The sequence below is a fragment of the Arachis hypogaea genome, chromosome 20 (genome assembly GCF_003086295.3).
Source record: "Arachis hypogaea cultivar Tifrunner chromosome 20, arahy.Tifrunner.gnm2.J5K5, whole genome shotgun sequence".
Taxonomy (NCBI): Eukaryota; Viridiplantae; Streptophyta; class Magnoliopsida; order Fabales; family Fabaceae; genus Arachis; species Arachis hypogaea.
The window spans coordinates 25,877,656-25,891,899 of record NC_092055.1 but is presented as its reverse complement, the minus strand read 5'-3'; the positions used below and the strand labels follow the sequence as shown (position 1 = coordinate 25,891,899).

At 34.5% G+C, this 14,244-nt stretch overlaps 1 protein-coding gene across 1 annotated transcript; it reads left to right on the top strand.

Moving 5' to 3' along the window:
* The first annotated feature begins 12,592 nt into the window (after positions 1–12,592).
* LOC112785644 (uncharacterized) lies at positions 12,593–13,810 on the top strand. Its single transcript, XM_025829094.1, has 2 exons — positions 12,593–12,889; positions 13,334–13,810. Exons 1-2 carry the CDS (start codon positions 12,593–12,595, stop codon positions 13,808–13,810), a joined length of 774 nt encoding a protein of 257 aa, XP_025684879.1.
* Positions 13,811–14,244: the final 434 nt, after the last annotated feature.

Genomic DNA, 14,244 nt, shown 5'->3' with positions numbered 1-14,244 from the left:
GTATTAACACATTCTTCTTTTGGCACAAGATGGGTAAAATATATATCACTTTTGAGAATAGTGTGCGAACTTGCACTATTCGCAAGGCATACATCTTCATTATATATCCTTGCCATTCTCTTCAAAGACAAATAATAATAAAATGAGTAGTATGCACAGCTAAATTGAATACTTGATCAGAATTATTTTTCTAAGAAATACTGCATATAAAAATAATGTCATATACTAAAATTTTATTTTAAAACATGACACATTTAATGATTTCAAAATTCATAAACATTAATATTTTATATACATCATATTTGAAACTTAAATACATAGAAAATAAAACTTAATAATAAGTTCTTTACATTATTTATTTACATGAATACTTAACAATCTCACACATTAAACTATTCCATCATTTATCAAATGACCAATATTCCTTCAGGATCCTCAAAGAAATCAGATACATCATAATGAGTGGTGGAATTTTCAGCATCATTTGAAACGAAATTCGATTCTTTTCCCTTGTCGTCCTTTTTCAAAGATGCCTGGTAAAGATCGACTAGGTGCCTTGGGGTACGACAGGTACGTGACCAATGGCCCTTTCCACCACAACGGAAATACTTATCCTTTGTTGATTTATTCTACCCGATATTTCTTTCTTTATCCCACTTCTGGTGAGATCCTCTCTTTTGAATATAATTCCTCTTCCTTCCATAATTTTTCTTGTTATTAAAACCTTGCCATTTACCTCTTCTGGGGTAATTTGCCACATTTACTTCAAGAAATGGGACGGCGCCAGCTGGGCGCGCTTCATGATTTTTCAAGAGCAACTCATTGTTGCGTTCAGCAATAAGAAGGCAAGAAATTAACTCAGAATATTTTTTAAACCCTTTTTCTCGATACTGCTGCTGTAGGAGCACATTCGAGGTATGGAAGGTTGAGAAAGTTTTCTCCAACATATCATGATCAGTTATCTTTTCCCCACATAATTTCATTCGTGAGGTGATTCGAAACATTGCAGAATTATATTCATTTATAGATTTAAAATCTTGTAGACACAAGTGCGTCCATTCATATCGGGCTTGAGGAAGTATCGCCGTTTTTTGATGATTGTACTTTTCTTCAAGGTCTTTCCAAAGATCTGTAGGATCTTTTAATGTGAGATATTCATTTTTCAATTCTTCATCAAGATGGCGATGAAGAAAAATCATGGCTTTAGCTTTATCCTTCTGGGATGCATTATTTTCAGCCTTAATGGTATCCCCAAGATCCATTGAATCAAGATGGATTTCAGCATCTAGTATCCATGATAAATAATTGTTTCCAGATATATCAAGAGCATTGAATTCAAGATGAGAGAGTTTCGACATAATGAAAATTTGTTACCTGAGTCTTCTTAAAAATTTGATCAGAGTCTCGTGCTGATAACGTGTTGTAAAATAACTAAATAAATAAGGAAGATGTAAATATAAAATAGAGAAATATAAACTTGCTCTTATCTCACTATAATATAAGTAGTTACTATAATATAAGTAGTTTATCTATTTATTAATATTATAAATATTGTAGTTTGAAATTACAGAGAAATAAAAGAGAGAGTTTATTAACAGTGTATAAAGAGAAGAATATTATAGTAAAAGAGAGAGAAGAAAATATTTTATTGTTCTTGTCTATTCCTTCTATACCTATTTATAGGCGTACAAAAGCATTGATATTTGATTTTATTAATTTCATTTCATATTGAGAAACTAAGTTCTCATCCTGGGAATAGTGAACTGCCCATTAAATGAGCATCCACATCACAAGGCTTATCTTAACAAAATAGACTAGTCTACACAATAAATAAATAGTTCGTTTAATATTTTATTTTTTATAATTTTTATTTGCGGAAATTAATCCAACTCAATTTCTTGCAAGACAAGGAATTTCATCACTTCAACTATAAACGGCATTAAGTAGTTTTCGACTATTTCTTTTTTCTCCAAAATTGGGTTTTTGAACAACAATAAACGGATACTTCATGTAACTCGTTTGCTGTCACTAAATGGATCGGGTTTTAATTAGAGGCCCAAAACTATTTATAATAAGACAAACACATTTCGTTTAGGCGAACTGAACCTAAACAGATGTGAACAAACCCAATTGACAGCTCTATTTTTAAGTCTTAACTAAATATTTACCAAACTGAAAAAAAAATTTATTAAAATACTTGATGCAACTTAGATATTCAATTTTATTTTATAGATACCTATTGCCCATAAGTGAATTTATGTTTCTTCTTTTTCTTTTTTCTATTTTTCTCTTTTAAATTAGACCCATTGATGGTTAAAGTGAATGCATGTTTCTTTAAAATTAGATCAATTGATAACCATGATTCATCTTAACTCTTGTTAACAATGCAGTATAAAAAGTTATAATAATAATAAAAAAAAACTCTCTTTCTTAAAATAATTTCTATTTGTAACTTTTGATACTACTAAATAAAATAGACATTTAGTAATAAATATATTTTTTTAATAAACTCAACTTTTGACAAAAGATTTTTTTTTTATTCCTTCTAATAACATCAGAAACAATAATGAAATTGGCCTGAGTCATGTTGACAAATTTTTACCATAATAATTATATAAATTATATACACCCATATATATAATTTTTCATGAACATAAGCGTATATAGTTATAATTTTTTAAGAGGGTAATTTTTATTATCAATCATATATTTTAGCGCAACTAAAAATTAATAAATAATCCTAGTAAAAATTATTTATGTCTTACTAAATTATTTATTCGAGCAACATTTTATTTAATATGTATCCAATTCTTTCATTTTAAAAAGTGTCTTTGTTATAAATTATACTTATCAAAATTTAAAAGTAAAAAATTACATTATAACTTCAAATAATTTACATTCATTATTGTTTTTAGTTATTTTTAAGAGGATAATTGGGGATCGAAAATAATACTTATTTGCTATAAAATTGTCAAAGTATCCCTAAGTATATATTCAATTAGGTGGTATTTGTTTTAAAACTAGAATTAGAACTAGAAAATTAAAATTTAATATTGTATTTGATAGCTAGAGACTCATATTAAAATTTTAACCTATTCAATATTTTTAGAAAGTGAAAATATCATAAATTAAAATTTTTGTGGATGAAAATTAAAATTTTAACAAAATTCTGTATACTTTATTTCAAGCATAATCTAAAAAGTTAATTAAGTCTCAATTTTTTTGTCTCTATCTTTGTCTCATGCAACCTTGGATGTAGATAATTTGGTTCAATCCGCCTGACTCAAGCCTAATAATACTGGGCCAATTTTAGTTTGGTTTTATTGGACTGAAGTCAGATCCGATATTTAAAAATGGATCCGAGTTAACTATCCAATAGGATTTGGTCCAAGTATTGGATCGCCCGACCGGATGAAAAATTAAAAGAATATGCTGTATGCATTAGGTCATGCACTGTCACAACGTCCGTGTGAGACTGTCCCTTCCCCAACAAGTGCAGAAGATGCTGTTCAGGGTCTACTACCTTCACTCACTCGCCCAATCTTTCTCGCGGGTTCAGTCTCCTCTCTTTTTTGTGCTTTACCAGTCACTCCCATCACCACGAGTCCACCACGCAGCAGCCACAACAACCCAATCTTCTTCCCCTCAGCGATTCTCATTTACATGTCCATGACCATTTACATAAGTTTCAACCTAACAACCCTCCTTTCAGTTTCAGTCTCATTCCCCTCGTGCTTCCCCTTACCACTCATCCTCGCCGAATCAGCTGGTTTCTCGTCCCCTCGACTCTCCGCGTCCCCTGTGCCGGAATAACGATTGGACTGCTCCCCCTATCATGAGGGGAAAATTCTTCACTATCAATTCCATCTCGCATTGAGAAGAAGAAATCTTGCTGGCGGTCTCTGCTATCGTTGCTAGTTTCCTTCGGTGACTTCAACTGTTCAAAGTAATTTAATTTTCTGTTCTTGTTGCTCGTTTCTCATCTCGATGTCAAATCTAATTTGTTATTTGTTCTTCTTCTTATTGCTTGGTTCAAGGATTTTGGACTCTTTCTGCTTCCCTTCTCTCTGTTGCCCTTCACCTTGGCTCATCATTCTGTTAAGGTAAAGTTTTCTACCTTTTTTATTTGATGATTTTCTTATTTGTTACCTATATTATTAGGCTGAAAAATGAGAAGTTTGAATTGAGAGGCTAAAATAGAAGAATGAAGAGAAGTGAGGGATCCAAGAGAAACTACAACCTTATTCATTTAACTTAATATCCATATAATTTTTGTTTTTGGGTGAAATGTTTAGTTAAAGATTGGCTTCTATATTTGATTGAAATTGATAGTTCTACTTAGCTCTCCATATATATATATATATATATATATATATATATAGAGAGAGAGAGAGAGAGAGAGAGAAAAAGAGAGAGAGGCAAAAATCTTGTTCTCCTTGAGTGAAGCCTCAACTTTGCTGGTTTCCCTCCTTTGAATAGCTTGAATTTTGCCATCTTCTTATCCTGAAAGCTAGAAAAAAAAAAAAAAGGCATAGCAGAGCTTAACATATGAAATTAGACAAATTGGAAGAGAATAATGAGAATTTCAACTCTCAATTCTACTTATATAAAATAAATTTCTCTGTGAATTTTAATATTATTGTCTAATGTTTTAATATATCAAACTTCTCTTGAATGTAACTCAGCTAATTATTATTAATGTGCAGGCAGGTTCACTTTTTCAAATTTGCAGCAGAGAAGAAAGTGTGGAAGTCCGACGTAAACACTAACTGCCTGCATGTGCTGCACCCTTTTTGTCTCAGCCTGACACCTCACCTTCATCTCCTTCTTGCTACTTAAATTTATATTTTAATAGATAGCCATTGCAGGCAGTCCATCAGTAACAAATTGACCCAAAGCAACTATGTTAACATCTCTCCCCAATCAATGTTTTATTCCCTCTCTATACCCATTCTCCATCGACATTGCCTTCTTCTCTTTCCACTTCCTCACCACAGTCCTTAACTCCAATGGAAGTTTCGAGAAGAATACAACCTCCACCACTCCGAGTTCCTTGATCGCATTTCCTGCCTCCTCCTCCTCCTCCGTCACCCCCACAACCTCTCCCGCCTCTCATTCCAATTCTCCGACCACCTCAACAACGCCTTCCTTTGCCGCCTCCGCCTCCACCCTTCTGCCTACCTCGAATTCTTCTGAATCGCTGCCAACCACCAAACCTATGGCTCTCACTTCAAGTCCTACTGCCTCATTGCCCACATTCTTGCCTGAGCCATAATGTACCACGAAATGCGGTCCTTTCTGCCCAAGCTTGTTACTCTATATTGCAAGAACAATCACTAGACGTTCGCAGTTTGGGATGAGATAGTTGCCATTTACTAGGAGTTTGGGTTTTCGCCTATGGTTTATGACATGATTCTTAAGGTTTTGCGGAGAAAGGGATGACTAAGGTTGCACTCCATGTAGGGGTGGCAATGGGCGGGTAGGGGCGGGTTTTTGCCCCACCCGACTCCCCCGGCCCTACAATAACCCCCATTGAACCCATCACGCCTCTACCTGCGGTAGTAAAATGTTAAACCCCACCCCGTCCCTGCGGGTACCCGCCCCGCCCCTATAATTATTAAAATCTAACAAATAAAATTAAATTTTAAAATTTATATAACCATCATTATATACATAACATAAATTAAAATAAAATTTAAATATGATACAATATGATTAATCATTTTACTAATTATTTTATATATATTATATACCGAGGCAGGTAGGGGTGGGTTTAACCTAAACCCGCCCCGTCCCGCCCCGGTGCGAGGACGGGTAATTACCCACCCCGAGCGGGTAGGGGCGGGGGTGGGTACCCGTAGGTTCGGGTAGTATTGCCACTCCTATCCATGAGTACTATATAGAGTATTTTATTTACCGATCATAAGTGTAAATTCTAGAGCTAAAATTTTGTATTTTGTTTTTTAATTATCTTTTCTTAACTATTTCACACAATAATCATGCATTTTTTTTTATCGAAATTGATATTTTTTAGGTTTAAATTAGAATTTCACCTTTTTTTTATAAATTCAACCTTACTTTTATTCTTTTAATTATATAATGAGTGTTCTTACTCAATTTATTTTCTTTTATCCTTACAATAAAATTATTTTTTACCGCAATCATTTACAATGCATCGCATTCATCGTATTCCATCTCAAGTTATTTTATTGATTCGGGTGCTAATTATATGAATATAAGAGTTCAACATAGCAGAGGCAGTGAACTTCATTTTACTGAAGAATAGCTGGATATGACTAAGTTGACTAGAAAGGACACGTCATTTGTTTGCACTTTTGAATGCGAGAAAAGTTTTCAAGCATTGAAGTGAAAACTAACTACAACGCCTATGTTAGTATTGCCGGAGCCTAACGAACCTTTTGAGTTATACTGTGACGCATCATTGAAGGGTCTGGGGTGTGTGCTGATGCAACACCGTAATGTTGTGGTATACGCTTCACGGTAGTTGAGATTGCACGAAATGAATCATCCGACTCATAATCTTGAACTAGCTATGGTTGTGTTTGCTCTGAAAGTCTGAAGACATTATCTATAAGGCGTCAAGTTTCAAGTCTTCTCGGACCACAAAATTTTGAAGTACCTTTTCAATCTGAAAGACCTGAATATGCGTCAGAGGAGGTGGATGGAGCTTTTAAAGGATTATGATTTTGAATTAAATTACCACCCAGAAAAAGCTAATGTTGTGGCGGACGCCTTGAACCAAAAGTTGTTAACGGTCACTTGGATGATGATTAAGGAAGAGGAGTTGGTGAGCAACCTTGGGGATTTGAGACTGCGTGTCGGAGAGTTTGATGGGAGGGTATGCCTGAACCAACTGTAGATCTCTAGTGACTTCAAGGCCAAAATTTTAAAAGCTCAACAAGACTATCAGGAGTTACAGAAGGTGTTGCCGACAATTAAGCAAGGAAAGCGATGGGGAGTTTCGTGGGATGGAGATGGCATATGGAGGTACAAAGGTAGGATTTGCGTGCCTAATGTTGGGAATTTGAGGCAAGATATCTTGAAGGAGGCGCATAGGAGTGGATTCTCTATCCACCCATGAAGTACCAAGATGTACCATGATCTGAAGGCGTTGTTTTGGTGACTAGGAATGAAGGCCGATGTAGCGTCACACGTTTCTAAGTGCCTAACTTATCAGAAATTCAAGATTGAACACCAAAAATCATCCAAAACCCTTTAACCTTTAGAAATTTCACAATGGAAGTAGAAAAGCATTGCAATGGATTTTGTGCCAGGTATGCCAAAAACTCGAGCTGGATTTGACACTATTTGGGTGATTGTGGATCGGCTGACAAAGTCGGCTCACTTTTTATCCATTCGGATAAATTGTACCTTAGAGGAGCTAGCACGTTTGTACATCAAGAAAATTATAAGGTTTCATGGTGTGCCTACCACCATAATCTCCGATAGAGATTCTCGTTTCACTTCAAGATTCTGGGGAGCTTTCCAGCGGGCGTTTGGAACTCAGTTGAGTTTAAGTACACCCTACCATCTTCAAACCGATGGCCAGTCAAAGAGGATAATGTAAACCCTAGAGGATATGTTGAGGGCTTGCGTTTTGGACCAACGAGCAAGTTGGGATCGGTATATGCCGCTAGTGGAGTTTGCGTATAATAAAAGTTAGGGTTAAGTACGGTTTTGGTCCCTAAAGTTGAGCGTGAAAATCAAAACCGTCCCTCATCTAATTTTCAATTTAGAATCGTTCTTAATATTTTTTTCGTATTAAAATCGTCCTTTTTAATAAAATTTTTTTCTAAATGACAAAAATACCCTTTTTTTCCACCATTTCATTCTTCTTGTTCTTCTTCTTCTTCTTCCAGGAGAATTGTTCTTCTTCTTCCATTAACAAATTCTTTAATTACAGATTCAGAACAATTTCAGAAGAACAAATTCTTCTTCCATTAACAAAACTCAAAATTTCAAAATTTTAAATACGGTTAACAAAATTCAATTGCAAGAATTAAAAATATCCAAATTCATCTTCAATTACAAAAATAAAAAATCTATAAATTTAGGAAAATAAGAAACAGATTAGGAAAATAAGAAATAAGAACAAAATAAGAAACAAGAACAAGAAATAAGAACAGATTAAGAAAATCCAGAACAAGAACAAGAACAGATTAGGAAAATCCAGAACAACATCAAATTCAATGGCAAAATAAAAAATAGAAGAATCAGAAACAGATGCAACAGATGCAGAAAAAGAAGCAAATTCAATAACAAAATCCAACAGATGCAGAAGAAGAAGCAAAATTCAGATGCAACAGCAAAAACAGATGCAGAAACAACAAATTTAACAGCAAAATTCAACAGCAAATTTTTCAGCAAAAACAGCAAATTCAACGACAAAATTCAACAGCAAAATCAGAAACAGATGCAGAAGAAGAAGCAGATACAAAAGCCGAAGCAGAAGAAGAAGCCGAAGAAGAAGGAGATGCAGATGCAAATGCAGAAGCAGAATCAGAAGCAGATGCAGGAGAAGAAACAGATGCGAAAGCCGAAGCAGACCCACTCGCACATCTCCTCTCTTCTCTGTTCTGCTTCTGCGACGGTAGCTCATGGGCCAATCGGCGGTGACGGCTCAGCGGCGTGGTCTCCCTCCAAGGCCCGATGACGACGCGACGGCGGCGGTGAGCCCTAGCAGCGCCGGCATCTCCTTTCCCTCTTCTCTTCTCCCCCTGTCGCAGCCCCTCTCTCGTTTCTTCTTTCTTTCTTTCTTTTGGGTTTCCTGACGGCGACGACGGCTTCAAGCTTTGCCGCTGACGCCGTACCCCTCCCCCCTTCCCCTTCTCCCTTGCCCCTTTTCCTCCCCCTTCCCCTTTTTCTTTCTCCCCTCCCCTGGCGTTCTTTTCTTCTTCTTTTTTTAAATTTTATTTATTTTTTATTTATTAGAATAGGGGTATTTTTGTAATAAAATAAAAAAATTTATTTAAAAGGACGATTTTAATACGAAAAAAATGTTAAGGACGATTCTAAATCGAAAATTAGATGAGGGACGGTTTCGATTTTCATGCTCAACTTTAGGGACCAAAACTGTACTTAACCCTAAAAGTTACTATGCAAGCATCGGAATGGCTCCGTATGAGGCTCTGTATGGGAGGAAGTACCAATCTCCGTTATGCTGGTATAAAGCTGGGGAAACAAGCTTATTAGGGCCTAAGTTAGTAGCTGAAACCACCGAAGAGATTAAGAAAATCCGAAGCCGAATGCTTACCACTCAAAGCCGCCAGAAAAGCTACGCCGATCAAAGGTGGAAGCCTTTAGAGTTTGGAGAAGGAGAACATGTGTTCCTGAAGGTTACTCCGACAACCAGAGTGAGTAGAGCGATAAAAATCGAAGAAGCTAAACCCTCGTTATATCGGTCCATTTCAGATTCTGAAGAGGATTAGACCGGTAGCCTACCATATAACCTTACCCCCCGCATCTTTCGAACCTGCACGACGTGTTTCACATGTCGTAGTTTCGGAAGTATACTCCTGATGCCAGTCATGTTCTGGAACCTGAGTCGGTTCAAGTAAGAGAAGATTTGACACTTCAAGTAATCTCGGTTAAAATTGACGACACCAGCATCAAATGATTACGTGGAAAATAGGTTTAACTGGTTAAAGTTGCTTGCAGTCGGACTAGAATTGAGGAACATACTTGGGAACACAAATCTGAAATGCGGAAGGACTACCCACACTTATATTCAGGTAACTAAATTTGAATTTTGTGGGTAAAATTCTTATACAGGTGGGTGGGATATAAACCCTGCGAAATTAGCGACTACTTAGCTAATAAATTAATTATTAATCAAAGAAATTAGAAAATTTAATTTTATAGTTAATGAGATAGAAATAATTAAAATAAGAATTTTGACACTAAATTTAAGGATTTTGGCCCAAAATTTGGCCGAACAGGCCAAACCGATCGAACCGGACCCAAACCGAGTCCAAGACCCAACCCAATTCATAAAACACATGAGCTTCAACTCATCCTCCTCCTACACAAAGTGAAACACGTTGAAGCTCATAGAAGGGAGAAGAAGAAGAACTTCAAACCCTAACCCTTCACTAAATTCCACATATCTCACAATTCGGAGCTCCGATCGCGCGCACCGTTTGCAGCCACACGTCCACCGCGTCAAGCTCTACAAAGCCCACTAACTAATTTGGTAAGGAATCTCGATCTCACTCTCAGCCTCTCTTTTCCCCTAATTTTCAAAATTGTGAGCCAATGGGTATTGAAATTCTCATGTCTTGATGTTAGGATCAAATTGACTTGAGGAATTAGCAAGTTTTTGTTTAATTGAGGAACTAGCAAGGTAAGGACTCTCCAAACTTTGTGCATTCTTGGGTTATATGAGTTTGGGTATTGAAATTTTGTGTATAGATGTGATAATATGCATTAGGAAGTGTATATGTGAATTTGGAACACAATTGTGGAGGTTGGAAGCTTGGTTGAGCTTTGGGGTGCTGGAATCTTGGAGGTTGGGAACTTTCAAGGCTAAGATTTGTGCCAATTTAAGGTGTCTTTGGCTTAGGAAGAAATTGGCCAAGGTATGGTTTTGGTTTCTCATATGTAATATATAATGTTTTGTGAAAACTTAGGCTAGACGACCTAGGATAAGTTGAATATGAGTTTGGAGCATGTTTAGTGATTTTAGTTGACAATGTATGTTAAATTGATGAGGTATGGTTAGATTGATTATTCATTGATGTGAATATGATTGGTGTTGGTCACGGACGGAGATACATACAACTAAAGGGGCAATGCCACCCCCCCCCCAATTTTAATTTTTATTTAAAAAAAAAGTCTAGCCCCCCCTCCTTTTTTATTTCCCAACCCTCCCCCCTTGTTCCATAACTTTCCCAGCCCCCCTTTTAATTCATACAAAAAACTCAGCCCAATAGTCCATTCCTGATTCTCCGCTGCCTTTATTTATTTCCTAGCGTCCCCTCCCTTCCTGCCTTCACTTTCTAGAATTTCAGGTAACAACTTTTTCTATTCTTCTTCTTCTTTATCTCTTTAATCTTCTTATCTTTTACCTCTTTGACTCTTGTTTTTTTTCTTTTGCAGATTATAAAAAAAAAAAGATAGTAGTTCAACAAGTGGTTCTTCACTCCTCTTTCTCAAAAAATGTTCTATTTTTATTCTTTTTTATTTCAAGAAAATTATTAAACTAATAATAAGGAGACATAGTCATACAAAAATAGAACAAATGAATTGTATTTAATCTAGCATTGTAATTTTCTTTTATATTTTTTTATTATTTTCTGTTAGCTAGTCTTGTCTAATTTTTTTATGTTTTTTTATATATTTAGTTATTTACTTAATTTATTATTATTTGTTAATTAAGTTTATGTTATTATATGTTAGTTTGTATATTTAGTTTTTTTATTAGTTAACTATTTAATTACAATTTTATATTATTTATACTACAATGTTAGTATTATTGTTCTGAATTTTAATATCTTATTTTGAATTGAAATATAATTTTTATATTTTATAAAGATTTAGATTGTAATTTATACTTTTTACTAAATATATTTTTAATTATAGGAACTTATTTGGCCATTTGAATTATGAGTAAGTTCAAAACCATTGATACATTTTTTAAAAGAAAAGATCAAGAGAATGAAGATGCTTCTACTCTTACTACTCCAATACTTGAGGGGTCATCAAATTTCATTACTTCAAGTTCTCCATTGAATAGCTCAAAGCGTCCACAACTTCTTCCAAATCAACTGGATGTTTTTCGTTTGGAAAGAGATCCTGGAATGCGACCAATGATTTGGAAGTTTCCTCCAAATAAAAGAGATAAAATCCATCGGGCTTATATTAAAGTTGGGCCAAATCAACCAATTCTTGATAATTATCCATTTTCTGGTGATAAAACTCATCGTCGCTTTCAAGCTTCATGGTTTAAATTGTTCCAATCTTGGTTAGAATATTCTATAGAAGATGATGCTATATATTGTTTTCCATGCTTTCTTTTTGCTAAGGAACCTTCAATCAATACGGGTTCAAATACTTTTATTGAGAATGGTTTCAGGAGTTGGAAGAAAGTAAATAGTGAAAAAGAATGTGCTCTTTTGAATCACATTGGCAAAGGTCCCAACTCATTCCATCATAAGGCGCTGAAATCATGTGATGATTTGATGAAACAATCACAACATATCGACAGACTTCTTCATAAGCAAACATCAGAAGAGATTGAAAAGAATCGAATTCGATTAGGAGCATCTATATATTGCATTAGATGGTTGACATTTCAAGGTTGCGCATACAGAGGACATGATGAAAGCCAAAGTTCAAGCAACAGAGGTAACTTTTTGGAAATGTTGAAATTTTTGGGATCTTACAATGAAAGAGTGAAAAAGAATGTTTTGGAAAATGCTCCAAAAAATGCTAAATATACTTCAAATGATGTCCAAAAAAAATTCTACATATTCTTGCTACTAAGGTGAGAAATTCAATTAGAGAAGAGATTGGAGATGCCAAATTTTGTATTATTGTTGATGAAGCTAGAAATGAATCTAAAAAGGAGAAAATGGCCATTGTTTTAAGATTTGTTACTCTAGATGGTTTTGTTAAAGAGAGATTCTTTGATCTTGTACATGTCACTAATACTTGTGCAACAACTTTAAAGAAAGAATTGATTTCTGTCCTTTCTCATTATAATATCCAAGTTGAAAATATTAGGGATCAAGGGTATGATAGTACTAGCAACATGCGGGGTGAGTGGAATGGTTTGCAAGCTTTGTTTCTTAAAGATTTTCCACAAGCATACTATGTACATTGTTTTGCTCATAGGTTACAATTAGCATTGGTGGCAGCTTCAAGAGAGGTACTTCAAATTCATGAATTTTTTACTCAATTAAACTCTATTGTCACTATTGTTAGTGCTTCTTCAAAAAGACATGATCAATTACAAGAAGTTCAAGCAATTGAAAATGCAAACTTGGTTGCTCAAAATGAATTAAAAACAGGCAAAAGTGCGAATCAAATAAGCACTTTACAAAGAGCTGGAGATACTCGATGGAGCTCTCACTTTAATTCTATTTGCAGTTACTGCTACCAACATTGTTCTCAATAATATCATTGAAGACGGGACAACTTATGCACAAAGAGGTGAGGCTTATGGTGTTAGTAAAATATTATTGTCATTAGAATTTGTTTTCACTTTGCACTTGATGAAAGAGATTATAGGAATCACTAATGTTCTTTGCCAAGCACTGCAACAACAATCTCAAGATATTCTTAATGCAATCATATTGTTTCTACATGAAAGTTACTTCTTCAACAATTAAGAGATGGTGGATGGTGCAATTTTCTTGCAAATGTTAAAGATTTTTGTGAAAAGCATGAAATTGAAATCCCTAATATGAGTGCACAATATTTTTTTGGAAGAGGTCGATCTCGTCAACCAAGTATGACAGTTGAGCATCATTATCGAATAGATGTATTCTTGGCAACAATTGACTCTCAAATACAAGAGTTGAATAGTAGATTTAATGAGCAAACAATAGAGCTTTTGACTTTGAGTTGTGCTTTGGATCCTAATGACAATTTCAAATCATTTAATATTGAAGAAATTAGCAAGTTAGCAGAGAAATTTTATCCCCTTGACTTTCCTTATAATGAGCTAAATATTTTGAAATCTCAGTTGCAACATTATCAGCATAATATACCAAATCATTTGAAAGGCATTGGTACACTTTCTGAATTGTACAACAAAAAGAGCTTTTTCAGCAATGAAAATTGTTAAGACAAGACTCCGAAATAAGATGGCTGATAAATTTCTTGCAGACAATTTGGTCATCTATATAGAAAAAGAATTAGCATCTATTTTCGACACAAATTCAATTATAGATGATTTTGAAAATAGAAAAAAACGTCGAATAACATTTTCATGATACAAAACTGTAAGTGGTAACTTTTATATATTATTGTCTTACTTTGATTGAGATTATATATTTAATTTTTTTTAATTTTATCAATAGAAATAGTAATATAAAATATTTTTAGTAAATTATTAAACACCGCCCCCGCTAAATAGTTAGTCTAGCTCCGCCCCTGCTTTTCATGATACAAAACTGTAAGTGGTAACTTTTATATATTATTGTCTTACTTTGATTGAAATTATATATTTAAATTTTTTTTAATTTTATCAATAGAAATAGTAATATAAAATATTTTTAG